This window comes from Phaseolus vulgaris, chromosome 5 (assembly GCF_051622355.1).
Source record: "Phaseolus vulgaris cultivar YP4 chromosome 5, ASM5162235v1, whole genome shotgun sequence".
In the NCBI taxonomy this organism is placed as follows: domain Eukaryota; kingdom Viridiplantae; phylum Streptophyta; class Magnoliopsida; order Fabales; family Fabaceae; genus Phaseolus; species Phaseolus vulgaris.
Genome location: NC_143502.1, coordinates 6,887,478 through 6,910,146, shown reverse-complemented (window position 1 = coordinate 6,910,146; position 22,669 = coordinate 6,887,478). Strand labels below are relative to the sequence as shown.

The window sequence follows — 22,669 nt, the reverse complement described above, 5'->3', positions numbered from 1 at the left end:
CTTTCTCTCCATATCTTATAAAAGAGTTTGGATCTCCATAAACATCTTTAGAAGATTTTTTTTTGTTTAAAATTAACTTATATATAAGTTCATTTATAAAACTTTTTTACTAATAATTCTTTCAAGAGATTATTTTCAATCTATGGAAAATATCTTCTATTTTCTTCTATACACTTAGTGACATGACTACTAAGTTAATCATTATTTTTTTCTAAAATAAATAAAATTTCCTAAATTGTTATAAACTTTGACTTATTATATGAGATTTCTTTATTTTAAATCTTATACAAAACTCATCATTTTTGGTTACATAAATTTATAATTATATATTTGAGAGTTTCTTTCTCTGACAGTGCACTGAGAATTTCTTGTTGGAGAGTTTAGGAAGTATTTTTAATTATGATTATCGATTCACAACACTTTTGAGACAACATCATTATTTTTTTTTTATGAGAATTTAGTTTCCATTTTTTATAACATCCATTATATCAAATATAATATGATTTGATGAACGTAATAGTGTGTTGTCTAGTAATTGAATTTTTTAGTATTTGAATAAGGAATGTTTGTCCTGCATTTTTCATTGTAGCTTGAATCATTGTCTCTGGTCTTGTAAAGAATTTATCCTATGAGGTAATATCTCATACCAATTCAAAGATAAGGTTAATTTTATAAGATGGAATTTGAAGTGATAAAGAGAGACATTCATCTCTTGAGTTTAGTAATAAGTACACAATGTATCTTCAAGCTAAGTACATTAAACTCCTCTAGAATATACAATAATAAAGTTGTTTTTACCAGTTTTACGCTTAACCGAGTGGATATGAAATACAATCACTCCTTGTCAAGATTCTAGCTTCACACAAATGTGAAAGATTATACAAGTTAAGCAAACTCTTTTACAAGTCATCTAGTGCATGAAGCTTCTCAAACACAAGAAGCGAAGAAAAAACAATAAGAGCTTTTGCACGTATTTATGTGTATGATAAGCTTCTATTAGTATGCATCACAAAGAGATTTGTTATGACCTAGTGTTTGTGCATTGTCCTTGGTGTAGAGTTTTTCAACATATATTTTTTAATTTACGATGGCATTGTTATACTCCTTTCGTTGAGTAAAGGGGCATGGTTAATTTGTTCAACTATGATGACCATATATACTCTTAAAGAGTAGGTTGTGCGTGTTTCAAAATCTTTGAAGTTTATGAGATTGCTCTTTCAAACTTGTAGACAATTTTCCTGTGCATCCAAAATAATAAGTCATTTGTTGAGATCTTGATCATTTAACACTTCATACTCTTGTTATTTCATGTTGATTCATTTTATGCTTCTTTGTAAGATGTCCAAACCTTGGGTTATGATGAGGTTCAACTTTAAGAATTAAGGATTAGATTTATCAAACAAAACTAGAAAGGGTGAAGTTCATGTTGGTCTTCCTTAAGTTCTTAATTTTGGTAAAACACTCAGACTTTAGGGTAAAATTAGTTGCAAGCTTCATGGTTCTAGAAGTTACTTAGGGCAAGAAACTTTACCTATCCCACTAAACCAAACACTTTGCCCAAAATGTACCCAACACGCTCTAGAATTTTGAACCACTAAGGAATGCTTATATGATATGAGATGGTTTTTCTTTGAAAGATAAAATTAGAAATTAAGACAACGATTATGTTTCCTTTAGCAAATCGAATTGGACGTAAACATGGGATTGTGCATCCTTAATTGCAATTGACCGTTTTTCTGTGTTGATATGTTTTCATTATTGTGTATTAATGTTTTGTCATTTCACCATAAATGCCCTTTAATGCATATGATATTTCCTAATGATTACTTCATTGAATTATTTCTCTGGACAAACTTCAACAAACACATTAGTACTACACAAATGATTTCATTTTCTGGTCAAACTCATTTAAATAAGTTTTTGCATTATCAATACAAACAAAGGATCTAATAGTTCAAGCGATTATGATTTCATCTAAGGGCATTTGATTACATATGGGGACATACACTTTGTGTCATTTGTGTATTCCTATCATCCAACGATGATCGTCAATATTTGTTTGTGGCCACCTTTTGTGCATCATTTCTGCAATAGAAATAATGAATTCTTTGGTACTTAGATTTTCCCGAGTCCTTTCTTATAGCATTTGCAAACTTTCCCTTGTGTCTACACTTGAAACTAAAGTGTCTATGTTTACTACAATGAGAAAAATGAGCTCCTTAATATTTTCAAAAACATTATGAATGACCTTTTCTATTTTGGATATCATAATCTAAACCAAACTTACCTAACTCATGTGTGAAAATTGAAAATAAAAGATTAGAGCTTTATAACTCTGTCAAAACTTCTCAAAATCATGCTTATAACATGTAATTTTTTATTCAAATATTTTCATTTCCTCTATGTTTGTGTTATAGTATGCTCCAAGACTAATACTTTCCCGTTAACTACAATTTTATCTCTCTTTAAGTTCTTTATTTTTCAATAAGCAAGGTTTTAAATTTTTCTTTGATTTTAAATACTAGTAAGATGTAGAATTGTAGTTTTTAAAAAGATCCTCATAGGAGAGATCATCGTCATTTTCATAATCACACAATGAGCATGAAAAATCAGAGGCTGGAATAAAATAAGAGAAAGACTTATAATTTACCTTTTCGTATATGTCATTTATTAGACATAAATTTGTCTTATCTTCATTTGAAAATAAAGAAAATTGGGCATATAAGAATATCATATGAAAAAACACACATCAAACGAAGCTTTAGCGAAACAAAAAATGTATCAGACGAAACTTTGGTTAAACAAAGGATGTATCAAACGAAGCTTGTAAAGGATCACACCAGATGATCCAAGTGTTGATGAACTCATTAGAAGATCATATTAGACAAACCCTTGGGTAACACAAGGCAGAAGCACATGCTTACAAGCAATATATGCACATTGGAGATTGCACAGATCATACGACACATCAGATTGGGTTTGTGTGAGGTGGCATGAAATTGGGTTAGGGTTTCTTCTTGTGATTTTGGATGGTGGGCTATGTGATTTTAGGAGTAATAATAGTTTTTTAAGTGTAAAAGAGAGCAGAGGCCGTTGTTTGTCATCATCTTCCCCATATCACCTTACTGCCACTGCAGATGAGATTTCTCTAATTTTTTCTCCAAACCAAACACTTCCTTCTCCTTACAAACCCATTACCCTTCACTCTCTCCATAATTTTTCCAAAACATTTTTGGGTCTTCTCTAGCACCATCTTCGGCACGAGACACTATCCACCACCCTCGGGTGCCCACACACGTGCGAACCCCTTCTACGCACTAACTCCGCGTTTGATTCCAACCGAGACTCACGTACATTGCACGCACGGACACACGTGTGTCGCTCACACAGATTCACATCTTGAAAGTTCTTAGATCTGGTATGGACCTAAGGCCTGGGAAAAAGAAATTGACTGCCTACAAGGGTGAAGTGTGAATGAATCTGTGTTTTGTGAATGAATCTCATTAATTGAAGGTGTGAGATGAGACTTTGTGGCGTTAGGCGAGGGTTAGATGGCCTAAAGAACACCCAGGAGTCTTCTTGCTGCCACCCCCCCCCCCCCAATTGCAAGTCAAAAAACCCAAAATCTCCAATTGATTTTTCCTTAATCTCTCAACCGTGCTTATAATTTACAATTAAAAATTCATAACTCCCAATTCAAATTTCAAAAACCCTAATCCCCAATTCATTTTTCACTAAACTAATCTAACCATCCACGTCACTTGACACCTCACACTAAACTCAATCACAATTCTCTCTGTCACATAAGCACCCATTAACGTCGTTTGGTGCAACTTAACAGAAAAGACCATTTTTCATACATTTAAACAAACATAAGGACGAAATTGATTTTTTTTAAAACCACTATACTAAATTGACTATTCCCCAGAAAATAGGGACGAATAAGGTAATTATACCTAAATTATATTTTACAAATAAGATTATTGGAATTAAATGATTTTGGAAAGAATTTGACTAAATAGTATTTCATTGTAAAAGCTTAGTATGAATATTTTCTATGTCAAAGAGTGTTTCGAAATATGATTAAGTAGAATAATATCCAAGTTAAGAGTAATTATTCTTCAACATTATGAATCAATATTAACTTTGAAAGCTTTTTAAAATCATTTAAATATGAAATATTTGAGAATATTAGTCTTAATTAGTTGAAGATATTCTAAGATATTGTTTCAGTGATACCCATGAATTAAATTGTAAATTATAATGTTCAATGATATTTATTTTGTAACCATAAATTATCAAAGGGACTTAAAGACAAGTTTCCATTCTCAGCGTTTGATAGAAAAATGATGAAGCTGAAAAGCGAGATTTGCACCAATCGAGAGTCAAGAAAAATAATGATAATTCAAACAAACAAATTCAACAAGCGAAATACTCTAAAGATCCTCCAAGAGAAGAAATCACATTAAAGATGCATATAAACTTTCTTATTTCAACGTCTAATATGAAAGAGAATATGAATCGTGCAAAATGGAAATATCCAAGTATAGAGATGATCAAAGTTCATATATATGGAGAAACTATTTGAAAATCAAATGCATGTCAAATACGTAAAGATCTCATCAAAGCTAACATTTCCATAATGAGCGTCTAGCACATAAAAGATGATGAACAAAACTGGAAAGAGAATATCCAAGGGCATAAGTGATTCAAGCCTCAACGTTCACATCAAATACTGTTAAAAAAACATTTTGAAATATTTCATAAGAATAAAAATTTTCATATCTAGCATCTAGCGCATTAAAGAAGAAAAACAATGTGGCAGATTGAGCTGATACTCAAAGTAATGAAGATTAAAGTGCCAACATTCATAATTGAGGAAGATAAAGAAAGTTTTTGAAAAGTCTTACATGCGAAGATCAATTAGAGCAATAGTTTCTATATCAAACGTCTAACGACTACATGAAGAATGAAGAAACCCTAAAGCTACAACGTTCACATTTCAGAAGTCTATATAAAGACCTCAAGGGTAAAGAACACAACAACAAAATACATATGAGCGATATACAAAATATTCATTTGTACAAAAAAGTATTTTTCATTTGTGTCTATATTTGAGCATAGAATTTCATATTTGCTAAAAGAAAGCAACTTGTGAGAATTTGGGTTTTAAGCGTAACCATTGTAATCCTTTACTGTTGTGAAGTATACCATGTGAGCCTTCATTGTTCTCTCTAAATGAGAGTTTTCTCATTGTATTAAGAGGTCCTTAATCTTATGGGAGATTAAGACCGGTTGCCTAAAGAGGTAGAGAATACTTAGTAACCTATAGAGGAGTAAGAATACTGGGAGAGCGTGCAGAGGTTTATAATATTAGATGAACCTAAAGAGGTTGAGAATTCTTGTGGACCTGAAGAGGTGTATTGGTGTACTTGGAAAGGTGGAGAATACTTAGTAGCTATTGACCGAGTTGTTTGAGGGAACTAAACATAACCCTTGTTGTATGGTGAACCAATATAGATCTTTGTCTCATTCTTTATGTTTACCCTTTAAATATACATTATTTTAAATTTGTCATACTCCACGAATTGAATTTTGGTTCCATTCAACTTCCCTTTCTATAGTCAATTGAACCTTCAACCGCTTGAGTATTGTTTAAGCTTGTAGCTACTCCCGACTAACCCCTGAAGTATTATTTTGAACGCAACCACTATTGGATAAAACAAGTATTCTTTGGACCCAACCAGACCTAGCTAAAATGAGTATTTTTTTTAGAACGCAACCACTCTTGATTAAAATGAGTGTTATTTGGAACACAACCACTCCTGACTAAAACTAAGTATTACTTGGACAACAACCACTTCTGTATAATAAATAAGTATTCTTTGTCGAACAATCACTCCTAACAAAGATAAATAATTTATTTGAATATTGATCAATAAATCAACGGGTTGTTCACTAGAGAATGATATTGTCTTTCAAAGTATACAAGGTTTATGCACTCTCTTATAGTTTACTAATTGAACACGAATAATGTTTGTTATGAAGCTTTTGGGGCACAAAATATTTGCACAAAGTTTCAACACTATGAAAAGTGGTATTTTATGTTCTTCTTCTTGATGAATGACTTTAAATAAGTGCTGAAGAATATAGTTGTTGCAAGTCCGTTTCAGGTCATTAAGTAACTTCAATTCACTTGAATGTCGTTGTTGTATCTAATGAACTTAATTGTGAAGAATGCATTAAATGCACTTCATGCAACATAGCATTAAATGCACTTCATGCAACATTAATTGATCTTTTTTCTTCACACAACATCCTTGATAGTTAACAACACTTATATCCCCATGTTGTATAGCTTTTTACATAAAAACATGGTAAACATGCACATCATAACTAGGAAAATGGTTGGACCAAAGTTGACATATGTTTAATATTGAGGATTTGTTGAAGAATGTAGTTTTACCTCTTCATTCAAGGGATCAGTGATGTGACTTGTGTTTGAACGAATCTTCTTAGCAAACGAAAGCAACTGACATTCCCTACAACATAGAATAAACATATAATTGTTCATGTAGTACGAGGTTAACTTAGATACATGTGTAGTGTTTGAGCATATTCGTGCTTTATTATATGTAGAAAAAGACAACATAATGTTGTATCATTTGACGAATAAAACACTCGCACATTATTTGTTAACTAAAAAGTATTGTATCACCAACGAATAACAATGAAAAATAAAAATGTTCCTTCAGAATGAGGAAAGTCAATCTGCTAAGAGGATTGGCTCTGTGCTAAGTGAATGTTGAATATGATGGAGCTTCTCACTAAACTCTATAAATAGAGAGGTCCTGGTACTTTACAAAGAGGTTGAAACGAAGGCAAATAATAAGGTACAAGACCAAAGCCTAAGTTGGCACATAACTTACAGAGATCGATGTTTGTTGTGCTTAGCAACTCCTTTGTGAGCTTTACTGTAAGATTTACCATGAGATGTTAAATATATCTTGTTAGGATTGGAAAGCAATGCAATATCTTTTGAGTTATTGTTAGTTATGAATTATTGTTTTCTTTAAGATTCAAGTTCTATTGGTTTTTCCCATTTTCTACAAATACTCTCTGTTATCTTCATATCATTAGTCTACTTAGTAAAATTTGATTAGTTGAACAAGAATTCTATGTAGTTTGTGTTTATAGAAGAACCAATGTAAAATATATATAATATAAAATCCTTATTCTCCTTAATCTCATTTGAATTGCATGTTATTAAATCTGCTATAACATAAGAATGAGAGTTTTATCAAACACTAAGGCTGTGTTTGGATTGGGGAGAGGATGTGTGAGGATTTAAGAGAGTGAATGTATGAAGATTTGAAAGAAAAGTAGGAAGAAAATGAAGTTTTTTGGATAGAGGTATATTTTGAGAGAAGAGTTTATTGAAGTTTGTGAGTGATGTGATGTGAGATAATTTTTAATATTTTTAAAATTTGTAAAATATAAGTTTACAAATTTACCCTTATCTTAAAAGATATTTAAATAATGAAATAAGAGGTATTTTTGTATAGATTTGAGTTAATTAAAATTTTGTAAATTATTTTCAGTAACATTGAATAATTATTTTTAAAAAATATGGAGTTATTTATAACATTACAAATTTACCCTTCTATTTAAAAAATTGTTGAAAAATTAAATTGATTTATTTATTTGTGAATTATAATTATTTTTAATTAAAGTATTATTTTTGGTACTGTGTAAGAATTAATTTAAGAAAAAATAGGAATTATGTGAAATTATCCAAACATATTTATGATTGTAAAAATTATTTAAAGTCTTATCTAAATAAAAATTTGTAATATATAAAATTTCTAGAATATTCAAAATCCTAAATATTTAATCTTCTATATAAAAAAAATCTGAAATATATAAAATTTTTAAAATATTCAAAAATTCAAAATAAATAGACATTCTAAATGATTTAATATCTTATTTAAATTAAAATCTAAAATATATAAAATTTCTAAAATATTCAAAATCCTAAATAAATACAAATCTAAATATTTAATGTCCTATTTAAATAAAAATATAAATTATTAAAATATTCAAAATACTAATAAATACAAAACTAAATATTTAATGTCCTATTTAAATAAAAATATGAAATATATAAAATTTTTAAAATATTCTAAATTTTAAATATTTAGTGTCGTATTTAAATATATAAATTCTTAAAATATTTAAAATTATAAACAAATACAAATCTTAAATATTTAATGTCCTATTTAAATAAAAATATGAAATATATAAAATTCTTAAAATATTCTAAATTTTATATAAATACAAATCTTAATTATCTAATGACCTATTTAAATAAAAATCTAAAATATATAAAATTATTAAAATATTTAAAATTCGAAATAAATACAAATTCTAAAATATTTAATATTGAATAAAAATTCGAAATAAATAAAATTCATAAATAATTCTGGTACACAACAAACATTGAGCAATCCAAACCACACACATGATTGATTATATCAATAATGGATCGATTATCCACCATTTTTATAAGCATAATCGATTAAGGTACATGAAATAATAAGGAGATAATTGATTATCCTAAAAAAACCACATATAATCGATTATGTTGTTAATCTAATCGATTATCCTATACTTTTAATTGTAAAATCGATTAGGTATGCTTTTGTATTGGTAAACAAAATCGATTATGGACAACAACAGAGGGCACCAAACATTATTAAACATTACCTCAACGAACTAGACAACACACTAAATATGGTTTTCTTTGTGCATGGAATCTCTGAACAACAACAGTGACACCACGCCACCATGCACATATGAATTTGAGGGCAAAAATGGAAACTTACACATGCCTACGTGTATTTCCTCTACTTTTTGTGCATCAACATGAGGAAGATATCTCACACCATCCACACCTTTCCTCTCTTTCAAATCACCGCAAATTGTTGGAACCAAACTCAAATGATCCCGCATTTCCATTGTCGAGCACGGTAAATATATGGATACAAACACAACGTAAGTTTTTAGAAATGTTTTTGATGGATCATTTATCATATTAAAAACTTACATCTATCATCACTCCATCTGACAACACAACTTTGTGAAAATTTTAATTTTTTTTAAAACATAATTCAATATTTTTCTTAGGTTTATTTACCTTTTTGGTCCTTACATTTTTTGTCAATATTCAATTTACTACAGTAGTTTTTAAAAAATCAAATTGGTCTCAAGATTTTTTAAAAAGTTCAATTTGTCCCCTTTTGTCAAGTTTCCACCAATGACGTTAAGTGCTGTTGATGTGACGCACACAATGACATTGGTTTGCACATGTAGACTGTGCAGTTTGAACACCTAGTATTATGACATTATTTGATATGCAATTTTTGTTTTTTATATTTTAACTTTTGGGCATAATGAAATTGGGGAAAGGAGATTAAGGGGGAAAGGAAACATGAAAATTACTATCGACGATGACGCACAACACCACTCTCCATCGACCCTCGATGCGCTTATCTGCGAAGAGTGTGACACCTTCGAGGAAGATTTGGATGCGAACGACGGTGAATGTGAGATCAACAACAAAGACCCAAACGGGAGAAAGTTGCAATCTTTGTCTTTGATTTTGCTGCAATCTTTGCCTTTGGTTTTGTTGCATAATGATCTTTGTCTTTTGGACCTTCAAGTAGGCTTTTGAATTTAAGATAAACCCTAAGATGACCTTCAAGTTGCCTTTTGAATTCAAGAATTCGAATAACCAACAATGTATCACAATCACAAAAATGAAGAATACCTAAACTTAGAAATTAAGAATCCAAATCGCCAACACTACACCACAATCAAGAATCAAAATCGCCCATATCCCAAATCACTAATTACAATTAAACAAACCCTAATATCTTTTCTCCAATTTCGTTATGTTCAACAATCTCTCAAACCCTCAAATTGCCATGTGAGAAAACCTCATTATAAGTTTGTCATCATAAGTTTATCCCATTTCACATTCCACATGTGCACTTTTGTAAGTCACATCATTAACACTTAGCGACGCCGTTGATGAAAATTTGACAAAAAAGACCAACTTACATACATTTTAAAAAAATTTAAGACTAAATTGATTTTTTAAAAAAAGATAATTATACCTTTTTCTTATGTATCCAACCTATTTTTCATAATTATTTGTTGTCAAATAAACAAAATCTTCACGAATAACTAAATCCATTTACTTTTAAGGAAAATTGATTTCATGAAGTTAAAATTAATTTAGCTTGTACAAAATAAAGTAGGCACATTAAAAAAAAATTAAACATTTTTTTAAACAAAATAATCAATTCTAGTATAGCTGTAACAATTACATAAGTGTTTTTTTAAAATTTTGAAAACCAGAAATCTTCCATAACACTATAAGCGGACACATTCACGTTTTAAATCAACTAAGTTAATTTCTATAGTTTCTATAGAACTTACATTTTAAACACATTAAATAAACATTTTTATTCTTATGTAGTGAAAAGCAGGCACAGTAATAATTTTATAATTTTAAGAAATTCTAAACAATAAAGTAATGTTTTTAGAAAAAGTGTTAAGAGAGTATACTTCTTCTACATTCTTAAAAAAGAAAATTTCAAACCTTACTATTTCTCGGGGCTTCACCTAACCCAATTGGCAATTCATTTTCTTTGTAACCACCAATGCCCAACCTTAACAGAACTAAAAAGTTCTAGAGCATTCCAATGAACGACAAGAGCAACGTCCCCTTGAGAATCGAACGGCCCAGATGAAACAGAACCTTCAAGACTAAATCCCTCGTCACCTTCTTGGATTGTAATAATAAAAACCTAATCCCTTACCCATTTCTATTCCCTCAACACTCCAAAGCCGTTCACGTTATCCACAACAAACCCTCCTTAAACCCTAGCCATGGCTTCCACCTTCTCCGCAATGTCCTCCTACAAGCTCTCCTCCTCCGCCGCCATCTCCTCCTTCCCCTTCTCCGGCTCCCGCCGTCAATCCAATGGCGTCGTTCTCGCCAGAAGAAGCCGCAACGCCAGGGTCTCCGCCATGGCCAAGGAGTTGCACTTCAACAAGGACGGTACTGCAATCAAGAAGCTCCAGGTGGATGGACTGTACTCTTCTTTGAAACTCGCGTTTTCAGGTTCTGCGGTTACTGACGTTTTGTTTTGTTTTGCAGAGCGGTGTTAACAAGCTCGCGGATCTGGTTGGGGTCACGCTTGGTCCCAAGGGAAGGAATGTTGTTCTCGAGAGCAAGTATGGTTCGCCGAAAATCGTTAACGACGGTGTCACTGTCGCCAAAGAGGTGGGTTTTTTTTGAATTTCTTTTATCATGTATGATTATTTCTCTTTTCGAATATGGTTTAATTTGTTTAGGCGGATATAATTTCATTTGAATTTCGTGTTTAAGTGGCTAGTCGTTTGTGTTTCCATTGATGTTTTGCTGAATTTGGTTTTGGGAAGGTTGAGTTGGAGGATCCCGTTGAGAATATTGGTGCTAAGTTGGTGAGACAAGCTGCTGCCAAGACCAACGACTTGGCTGGTGATGGAACCACGACATCTGTTGTTCTAGCTCAAGGCCTTATCGCGGAAGGTGTTAAGGTAGGATAGTTTGTTGTTTTACTGAAAATATAGAGTCATAGCTACTTTGGTTTTGTTTTGGTTGTTACCATGTAAATAGGCGTAATTTTATATCAATTTTCGCAGGTTGTTGCTGCCGGTGCCAACCCTGTGCTCATCACTCGTGGCATTGAAAAGACAGCCAAGGCTCTGGTGTCTGAACTTAAAAAGATGTCAAAAGAGGTGAAACGATTATCTACTTATTATCGAAATACCAAACATTGAAATACCAAACATTGTTGTGTGTTTTTCTGTCATCATGACACTTGGATTAGTGTAAATTTCCCATTTATTAATATATTTAGTGTTTGCTCATCTAAGGTTGTGGTTGGGTGGATTGCAGGTTGAAGATAGTGAGTTGGCAGATGTGGCAGCTGTTAGTGCTGGGAACAATTATGAAGTAGGAAATATGATTGCTGAAGCATTGAGTAAAGTTGGTAGAAAGGGTGTTGTGACCCTTGAAGAGGGAAAGAGTGCCGACAACAGTTTATATGTTGTCGAGGGAATGCAGTTTGACCGTGGCTACATTTCTCCATACTTCGTGACTGACAGTGAGAAAATGGCTGTTGAGTATGAGAACTGTAAGGTGTGACACTTGTCTGTGCTCCTTGTAATTTATTTTTATTTTGACATTCTGTTTAGTTATAATTTTGTAATGTATGTTGTGCAGTTGCTGTTGGTTGACAAAAAGATAACCAATGCTAGGGATCTTTTCAACATACTGGAGGATGCTATTAGAAGTGGATATCCTATATTGGTTATTGCAGAGGATATTGAACAGGAAGCTCTAGCAACTCTTGTGGTGAACAGACTTAGAGGATCACTGAAGATTGCAGCGCTTAAGGCCCCTGGGTTTGGTGAACGCAAGAGCCAGTACCTTGATGACATTGCAATTTTGACTGGAGGTCTTGAAATTTAGAATTTTCATGTCTTTTTGGCAGTGTATATTTGCTTTTTTCCATCATTTTTTGCTTCCAGATGTTGATAATAATGTGTATTTTCTAAATTGGTTTACAGGTACTGTAATCAGAGAAGAGGTTGGCCTTACTTTGGACAAAGCTGGGAAAGAGGTTCTCGGATATGCGTCCAAGGTGGTACTCACCAAGGATACAACAACAATTGTTGGTGATGGAAGTACCCAGGAGGCAGTGAACAAGAGAGTTGCACAAATTAAGATCCAAATTGAGGTCTTTCTTTCTTCCCTCTCATTCTCTTCCTCTCTCCACTAAAATGTTAGCACATGCAAACGTGGCATGTGAGGGGTCTCCTGAAGATATTTCACGGAAAACAAGACTAACGATACATTTTAAAATGAAAGAAATATTTTGTACTGTTTAAAATGGTTGATATAAAGACACAGCTAGTTATATTTATGTCTACCCGTTTGTGTATGCGAACATGCACCTCGTGAAATTTTGCGCAGATGAGATAGTATGCAAAAGCTTCATTCTTCAAGTTCTAACAATGCGATAATTTACATTACAGGCTGCAGAGCAAGATTACGAGAGGGAGAAGCTGAATGAGAGAATTGCTAAATTGTCTGGTGGTGTGGCCGTGATACAGGTAATGGACTCACTAAAATGTGTTGATATTTCTAGTTTGGTACTCTGAAAGGTATATCCACTAGGGAATTTTTTGTACATGTGTAGGTTGGTGCACAAACTGAAACAGAGCTCAAGGAAAAGAAATTGAGAGTTGAAGATGCTCTTAATGCTACAAAGGTGTGCTTTTCTTTCCCAAAATAGTTCTATCTTTTTTGGATTCCTTTTCTGTAAGCTAAATATTTTGTTGACTTTCAGGCAGCTGTAGAGGAAGGTATTGTAGTTGGAGGTGGCTGCACTCTGCTGAGACTTGCATCAAAGGTGGATGCCATCAGAGATAGTCTTGATAATGATGAAGAAAAAGTGAGTCCTTTACTTGATATGGGGAGAATACTCGCTTCGTGTATGTAGTGATATTTTTGTTTGATAAGGCTGTAAATTTGTGTTCAACTTTTGCAGGTCGGAGCTGATATTGTAAAAAGAGCTCTTAGTTACCCCCTGAAATTAATTGCCAAGAATGCTGGTGTCAATGGTAGTGTTGTCAGTGAGAAGGTACTAATATTTGCTCCATTTACAATTTCTCTTTCTTTCTCTTTCTCTTTCTCTCTCTCTCTCTCTTTCTCTTTCACTGAATGATTTCTCTTTCTCTTTCTCTCTCTCTCTTTCACTGAATGATGTCACTTGTGTTGTGGTTTAGGTATTGTCCAGCGACAATGCAAGATATGGATATAATGCTGCCACCGGGAACTATGAAGATTTGATGTCTGCCGGGATCATTGACCCAACAAAGGTGATTTGGTGTTTGAGTATCATTAGTTTTAAATTTACCTCCGTGTGACAGATTAGTTGCAGGTCTAAATTACTGACATGTCTAATGTCTGACATGAACCGTCTTAAGGACCTATGCTATTTTTCTTGTTCGTGCTAAACCTGAGCTTTTGAAATAGTTCGCGAGTGTTTCATACATGTGTTATCTTGTTGGAATGCCAATGTATCTCCTCCCAAATACCAGTTGTAGTTTAAAGTAAAACCGGAGGTTTGAATTTTTTTGGTTTGGGGAGAGCATTAGCCGCTTTTCAAGAGTCTGGGTAAATGGCTGCGTAGTTCCTATATAGTGACCGAAAGACTTCTTTTTGCTAGGAAGCGTAGCCACTTCCAAATATCTGTCAAGTTTATATTTGTTTATCATAAATTAAAAATTGGATCTCTCTACGTGTTAATATTTTCTCGTATCTATTGACCTACGTCAGGGCATCCTATCCTTTCTGAACCTGAACAAGGCCATGCCACATGTTTCTGTAATCGTCGTGATATTTATGATTTGAAAATTAAATTCTCAAGCATTCTTCTACTCTTCTACAGGTGGTCAGATGTTGCTTGGAACATGCAGCTTCAGTTGCCAAGACCTTCTTAATGTCAGATTGCGTGGTTGTTGAGATAAAGGAACCTGAGGCCGTACCTGCTGGAAACCCCATGGACGCTTCAGGTATGTAGTTTCAAACGGAGTATGTCTATGTTTTGTATACTATGGTGCATTTGTACTAGCATGTATCTCCTATCTATGACGATGAATCTGAAATTCCGATGTGTTTTCGTAACTAGAGTCTAGTTTTCAGGCATCTGACCTTGGTTTTGTTTTGTCCAGGATATGGTATGTAGAGAGCAACGGAGAAGTTGAGTGAGAACAGAATTTTTTGTTTTCTCAGAGAAATGCAGAATTTGGAAGGCATTTTATGTAGCAACAGGTCCAAATTTACGATGGAAACCTGTAGTAGTGTGATGAACCAGATAGTGATGCACCCCCCATCCCATCCCAAATTTTTTTTAAGTTATTAATAAATTTTTTTGCTATTTTCTTCCCAGTTTTTATTTTATATATTATTATTGTTTTTCACCCTTTCTCCAGTCTAGACGACAGAGAAATAAATATACTGGTTAATAGTTTTTATAAATCAAATGCCTAGTAGGGAACAGTTGCAATATTGTCTATTAGTAATATTAAACTTTTTAAATGGAATATACTAAGCCCGTAGAATGCCAAAAGTGCCAACATTTTTTTGGGCGATTTGCATCCGTTACTTTAAAATTATATATTCTGGGATATAAAGATAAAATGTATTTTGAATTATATATTTTAAATTTTTAACTTGTATATTTTAAATTTTTAACTTGTATATTTTAGTATATATATTTATTAATTTTTAACACTTTTTTTTATCTTTTTAAAATTATGTATTAAAAGTTTATCTTTTCGAATACAACTTATTTTTTCATAATAATAAAATTTATAGAGTAGTACATAATATAGTTGTCATAAATAATTATAATATATAAAGTATCAGTATTTAAAATTAATATACAATATATTTTTAAACTTAAAAATATAAAATTTAAGTACATGGTAAAATTATGATGCTACAGATTAATTGTAATGTACTCTGGATTCTTTGTCACCGTGTAGTATTTTAAAAAGTATGTTAAAAGTTATTCACGTGCAGGGCGATCCTTCTAAATATATTTTATATTTATTGAAATAATATTAATTATTTAATATATTAAAATAAATAATTTAATAAATATCTTTTGTACAATATCTCTTTAATTTAGGTTATATCTCGTCATTATCTGGATTATGTAAATGTGGTCGAGAAAGTGTAATATTTATCTCTAATAGTCATAATACTTCAAAAAATTACTGCAAACATGCTCCGACAAATGGTGATTTGAATATATACTAAGCTGGTTGTATAATGAGAATATTAGCATGAATTCGAACGAATTAATGGAATGCACACATTGCTAACAAGCATATATCAAGTCCAAAACAAAATCTATAGTATTATGTACAATCTTTATAAGATTAAATTTATAAGAATAAGAAGAAAATGATTTTATAATTTCTAAAGTTCAATTTTTGTCTATCTTTCTAATTGAAAGTTTGGAGGTTAGATCATTTTTTAATCATTCCATTCCTTCTCAAATGTGTCTTTATAATAATTTTCATAACAATAATTTTACTTATTTATTATTTTTCTCTTAGATCAAATTTTAATCTACAATAAACATTAAACAAAATCAAATAATCAAATGTTAATCTATAATAAAATGAAATAAGTTTTTTTTTTATAAAATAAGTTTCTTTTTAAAATAAGAAAAAGAAAGAAAAGTCTTTTATTATTATAAAACTTTTGGATAAAAATATCTTTTTTCATATAAAGCTAGGCAACAATATTAAAAGGTGTTGTTTTGGAATGTTTAGTGAAGAAGAATTAATATTTGAAAATTGATAATTTCAAAGTATTAACATTTTTCTTTAAAGATTATTTATTAACTATGCTTGTACGGGTGTTATAAAATTATAAAAGATTATTCTTTTTTGTTATTTTTTTTTCAATAAGATCTTTAGTTGATTTTTTAGTTGATTTTTTTTAGGGAAAATTTATTTCTATATCTGTACTGGACAGAGCGTTCTGGATTCAGTGCTCAGTGATCGAAGCTCGGTGCATAGCATAGGCAGGCCAACTCGGCTGTTGAGACTATAAAGTAAATCATGTGTTATTTGTAAGTTCGTTGGAACGTAATTAAAACAATCTCCTTGTATGCTGATGTAAGGTTGTTGGTAAAAGGTATTTACGAACCTATGGGTGCATATAGAATATGTGGTAATTAGATCATGTAAATATTTTTTAACCCAAGTGGGTGTTGGGATACACGGTGGTTAAGTGGAATGCATAGTAAAAGATAACGTTGCATCATAGGTAAGGGTGCCCACGTAAGCAAAATATTTCTCTGTTGTTGGCGCCTAAGATGGTGCGCACGTAAGCAAAATATTTCTCTGTTATTGACGCCTAAGATAGTGCCTTGTTGGTAGGTGGTTGTTCTGTTAATATTTATGCCCTCATTAGAGATAAGATTCTTTTCTAATGTAGCACTTCGAGAGAAGGCGTCCATAAACCAAATGGTTACGTATGCTTTCGTTGAGATTAAATTCTCATGAGAGAAAACTGTTACAAGAGATAAGCTATAAAAGGGGCTTGAGACCTCAGGTAAAGGCTATTTCTGAGACTGAAACTAAATACTTCTTAAATTTTAGTAAGCTCTTACTGACTAGATCATCAGAGTGTGATCAACAGCTAGGGCTCCCTCTGTTTCAATGGAACCACGTTCCAGTGCAACAATGTAGAACATGAAAGCTTTGATGATCCAAATCTGAAGTGAAGGGTTGATGCTTTGCTGATTTTGGTTAGAGCTTAGTTCTAGGGTGTTTAGAATTCTTGTACAGATCATTCTTGTGCTATGCACAAAGCTAAATCAATCTATGTTAAAAGAGAAAAATGTTTTTCTAAGCAAAGAGAAAAACAATTGTTTAAAATCACGATATAATCGATTGTTTTACACTTAGCTTGATTGAAGGTTTTCAAAACTGTTTTTAACTTGGTTGACTAACTGACATAACCAATTCAACCGGTTAAAATGACATTTCATCCAGTTGATTGTCATTATAACAGCTTTCAAAAATCTGTTAAATCAGTTTTCAGTTGGATTAAAACTGTTTTGGCTCATGTTGCATTTAAAAAACAACAAGTATACACAAGAAAGTGAGATTGAAACTGCTTTTGAGAAGAGATTCAAATCAAAGTTTTGCAAAATTGCTAAGTAGATATGCATTGATTCAAGATCTGATCTTAGGAGCTCTGTGATTCCTGAATTACCAGGTGTAATTTGTTCCTTTCTAATTCTTGTAATTGTTCTTTTCTAAACTTGTAAAAGGTGTGTAACTTGTAAGGTCAGAGAGTGTTCTGACTAAGGTAGTGTGTGTTGAATCAAATGTGTTCAAGCTTTGAATAATCCAAATCCTTTGAGTTTGATGGAAGGCTGGATGTGCTTGCTGTTGCTGAGGTGATTTAGAATAGGATCTGGGGTAGATTATATTTGTAAATCCACTCTTGATTGAATCCAAAGCTAAAGTATTTTCAAACCTTTTGAATTGAAAGTGTTTTTCAAACTGAGTGAAAAACAACCTGTTGTTTTGTCGAAACAACCAATTGTTTTACTCTTAGGTGTTTTGAAAAAGGTTGAAAACTGTTTTTGGTGGTTGACTTGCTGTCAAACCAAAACAACCAATTGATTCACACATTCAACTGGTTGTTTGTTTTCAAATCATAACAGAAAACTGTTTTGTGTGTTGACTGAGCTTTAAATGATTTTGTAACTGAATGCGCTCCTGTTTTAAATGCTTTGCCCATTCTTTGAAAGCTATAAAGAGTTTGTTCATCTTTTGTAACAAACAAGAACTGAGATTTAATCATTGAAAAACAGATTTGAGTTTTTCACTGATTTTGCTTTCAAGAGTTAAAGATTGCTTTGAAGCTTGGTTTGATCAAGAGAGAGTGGAATAGGATTTCATTTGTATTGATTTCAGTTCATTATGTAACAAGTGTAATCCTTCTGTACTTTGTGTAAACTCTAGTGTGGTAGGCCAAGAAGTGTTGTGTGCTCTTGAGGTTGTCCAGATCAACATTCTTGGTGGTGTATGTGCTGAGCCAAAGGAAGTGTGTTTCTTGAGGGGATCAAGGTCACTTCTTTGGTGGTGTGTGTAAGTAATCTAGGTTTGGTTACTTAGTGGATTCCCCAGTGGTTTCTGAGAAAACTGGATGTAGCTCTTGGTTTAAGAGTGAACCAGTATAAACTGTGTGTGCAATCTCTCTCTCCCTTAAAATTTTGAATTTCAGTTTGTATATTTTTTTTAACTGGTATAAATAACCGATTGTTTTTGTGAAACAACCGATTGTTTGTGCGAAACAACCGTTTGTTTGTGCGAAACAACCGTTTGTTTGTGCGAAACAACCGTTTGTTTGTGCGAAACAACTGATTGTTTCTGCGAAACAACCGATTGTTTTTCTGGTGCTATATTAAATTGCTTTGTGTTTTTGGCTAACTGGATTCTGAATCAAGTTTTCTCAAAGGAATTTCATTCTAGACTAAAAAGTGTTGTGTTTAGCCCCCCTCTAGTTTAAAGCCATACATTCTAACAGTGTGAAGGCAAAGAGGGTGAGTGCTCTTGTGGTTTTCAAGATCACCTCTTTGTAGCTTGGTGTGTGTGTAAGCTATGATTGATTACTAGTGGAAACCCAGTGGTTGTTCTGGGGAATGAATGTAGCTCAGGGTTGAGTGAACCAGTATAAATTGGCTGTGTAATCTCTTTCTCTCACTCCTTATATACTGTTTGATTTAATTTTGTTATTGTTGCTTCCATAAACAACCGGTTAAAACGAAGTTTCAACCGATTGAATTTCTGCAAACAATTTCAATTACTTTGTTTGATTGTCTACCTTGATTACTTCTTTTGTGATTGTTGTTAAAACTTCATTTTTATCCAATCTTTGCAAAAATCTTTTTACAAACAATTCACCCCCTGTTGTTTAGGCCATTAATTCTAACAAACAAGACATAGAACAAATTCCAGAGGAGACAGACAGAGCTAGAGCTTGTCACCAGAGTCAACCGGTGAGAACATTTGGCGCCCACCGTGTGAGCAAGGTGTTGCAAGGACCAGAAACGTGATATCAGGCTATTGAAAAGGCTGCTTTGGCAGTGGTGTTCACAACTTACCGGCTCCGCCACTACTTCTTGAGTTTTACAGCAATAGTGATGATTGATCTACACATCCACAAGGTCCTTCAGAAGCTCGACATAGCAGGTCAGATGGTTCGCTGAGCAGTCGAGTTGTCCGAGTTTCATGAGCAATATGAACTCTGGGGGCCTTTCAAGAGTCAGTTGTATGTCGATTTATGGCAGAACTGTCATCTGAGGGTCCCCAGCCTGATCCTAATGACTTATAGTGGGTCCTTTCAGTGGACGGATCTTCTAGCCAACAAGGGAATGATGCTGGGGTCATTCTAGAAGGGTCGAGTGGATTGTTAATCGTGCAGGCCCTGAGATTCACCTTCAAAGCCAACAACAACCAAGATGAATACGAAGCCTTGATAGCTAGGATGTTGTTGGCGAAGGAGTTGGGTGCTCGAAGCTTTTTGGTAAAGAGTGACTCGTTGTTGGTTACTAGGCAGGTCACAGGGGAGTACCAGGCTAAGGATCTACTCATACCTCAGGTATGTTTTGTTTCTGAAGGTAGCTTTCTCCATGTTCGAGCTGGTGTATGTCCCAAGAGAACAAAACTCTCGAGTAGACTTATTGTCCAAGTTGGCAAGCTCGGGGAAGGGAGGTCAACAAAGGTCAGTCATTAAGGAGACCTAGAAATCACCTAGGATCACTATAGAAGGGTTAACAGAGGTCAACCACGTGGAAGTCTTAGGGGTGAGCTCAGAGTAAGAAAGGAGGCACCGGTCGTTGACACAAGAGACCATGAAGGTGCCCGGGATAACCACCTATGATGTGGTGGAAGATGAGTCTTTGAAGGTTCTGCAGGTCATCGCTGTGGAGATCTGGATAACTCGTACCAACACTACCTAGCTGATGGTTTGCTCCCTGCAGAACCTACAGAGGCAAAGGCGATTAAGAGGAATGCAGGGAAGTATACCCTTGTAGATGGAAAGTGTTGAACAAGGCTTTGATGTCTCCAAATCTCAGGCTGAATGTAGCTTGTGTGTGTGTTTTGATTAGCTTGAATTGTAGATCCATTCTTAGTTAGGATTCAAATTTGGTTTAAATCAAATCCTTTTGGAAAAGAGTTTTTTACAAAGAAGTTGAAAAACAACCAGTTGTTTTATCGTTTCAATCGTTTGTTTGACACTTAGTGTTTTTGAAACAGGTTTGACAAAGCTTAAATTGGTTGACTTTGCTGTCAAGCCAATTTAATCGATTGTTTCGACATTTCAACCAATTGTTTTCGAAAACTCTTAACAAAATCTGTTAAGTTGGGTAAATATGTTTTAATTGATTCAAAACTGTTTTGGCTCTCATTCATTAAATGCTTTTAACTGCCTTTTGGAGTTTAAATATATTTGTTTAACGCTCATGGAAAAAAGAATCAGAGATTAATCTTTTGAAAACAGTTTTCTCCAAGATTTATATCAAGTTTTGTTTGAACTTGCTAAGAGTGGAATAAGACTGCTGTGTAATCTTTTGTGATTCAATCTATATAAGGTGTAATATTTCCTTATTCTCTCTTGATCTATATTTCTGTAAAGAATTGAGTTTCACAGAGTCAGAGGGTGTTCTGATCTGTGGTGTGTTGTAGTGCCAAAGGAAGTGTGTTCTTGAGGGGTTCAAGATCACTTATTTGATGTGTGTGTGATTGTAATCTGTGGTTGATTGCATAGTGGAATACCCAATGGTTTATGGAGACTGGATGTAGCTCTTGGTGTAAGAGTGAACCAATATAAATCTGTTTGTGTGATTCTCTCTTTCCCTAATCTCAATTATATATGTTTTGAGTTGTTTTCATAAACTGTTGATAAAAACAACTGATTGAATCGCAAAAACAACCGGTTGATTTTCTAGAAATCAACTAAAACAGTTTTGTAACTTGAGCATTTTCATTCCTTTGAATTTGATTTTTCATTGGCTTTCTCCATACCTTCAAAGTTTGCAAAAAACATTTAAAAACAATTCACCCCCCCTGTTTTTGGCCTACAATTCTAACAATTGGCATCAAGAGTAAGGTTCTTGAAAGTTACTCAAGTTTTGATCCAAAATATGTTTATATGGCTGATAAACTACCTTTTGGGGAAGATGCTTCTATAAATAAACCATCACCACTGTTTTGTGGTGTAAATTACCAATTCTGGAAGGTAAGGATGAAAATCTTTGTTGGATCAATTAACAAAGGTATTTGGGATGCAATTAAAAATGGTCCTTTTATCCCTATGATTGAAAATGAAGGAGAAATTTATGAAAAACCTTAGTCCTAATGGACTGAGCAAGAAAGTAAAAAGGCACAATATGATTGTATTGCTAAGAACATTATCACATATGCACTAAGTTCTGACGAGTTCTTCAGGGTATCTCAACGTTAAACAATAAAGGAGATGTGGGATACTCTTGAAGTGACTTATGAAGGCACCAATGATGTGAAAAGAGCAAGGAAGCACACTCTCATTCAAGAGTATGAGATGTTCAGAATGCAGAAGGGAGAAACAATTGTAGAAGTGCAAAAACGGTTTTCTCACATTGTAAATCATCTTATGAGTCTTGGGAAAACATTTGATAAAGAGGAGATAAATATCAAAATTCTCAAGGGTCTTGATAGATCATAACATCCCAAGGTTACTGCCATATCTGAATCAAAGGATCTCACCTCCATGACCACTACCTCATTGTTTGGAGAGTTGAGAGAGCACGAGTTAAAGATGAACATGATAAGTATTCAAGAGAATGAGGATAAGCATGTGAGGACAATTGCATTGAAGGCTGCTGGAAACAAAAACTGTCAACATTCAAGTGATGATAGTGAAGAAGAGAATCTTAGCTTGTTGTCAAAGAAATTCAGCAAGTTCTTAAAG

General features: G+C 33.1%; 1 protein-coding gene across 1 annotated transcript; it reads left to right on the top strand.

Moving 5' to 3' along the window:
• Positions 1 to 10,902: 10,902 nt before the first annotated feature.
• LOC137835000 (ruBisCO large subunit-binding protein subunit beta, chloroplastic) lies at positions 10,903 to 15,070 on the top strand. Its single transcript, XM_068643291.2, has 14 exons — positions 10,903 to 11,151; positions 11,228 to 11,353; positions 11,512 to 11,649; positions 11,755 to 11,850; positions 12,011 to 12,253; positions 12,338 to 12,572; positions 12,685 to 12,854; positions 13,153 to 13,230; positions 13,317 to 13,388; positions 13,467 to 13,571; positions 13,668 to 13,760; positions 13,906 to 13,998; positions 14,571 to 14,694; positions 14,854 to 15,070. The coding sequence occupies exons 1-14, from the start codon at positions 10,957 to 10,959 to the stop codon at positions 14,865 to 14,867; spliced, it is 1,782 nt and encodes a 593-aa protein (XP_068499392.1). The 5' UTR covers positions 10,903 to 10,956; the 3' UTR covers positions 14,868 to 15,070.
• The last annotated feature ends 7,599 nt before the right edge of the window (positions 15,071 to 22,669 follow it).

Bases quoted from the DNA above. Each gene is read 5' to 3' on its own strand.
- LOC137835000 (XM_068643291.2), top strand. From the start codon at position 10,957: ATGGCTTCCACCTTCTCCGCAATGTCCTCCTACAAGCTCTCCTCCTCC. The intron at 11,851-12,010 runs GTGAAACGATTA...GGTGGATTGCAG, and splicing joins TTAAAAAGATGTCAAAAGAG to GTTGAAGATAGTGAGTTGGC. The intron at 12,573-12,684 runs GTCTTGAAATTT...ATTGGTTTACAG, and splicing joins CATTGCAATTTTGACTGGAG to GTACTGTAATCAGAGAAGAG.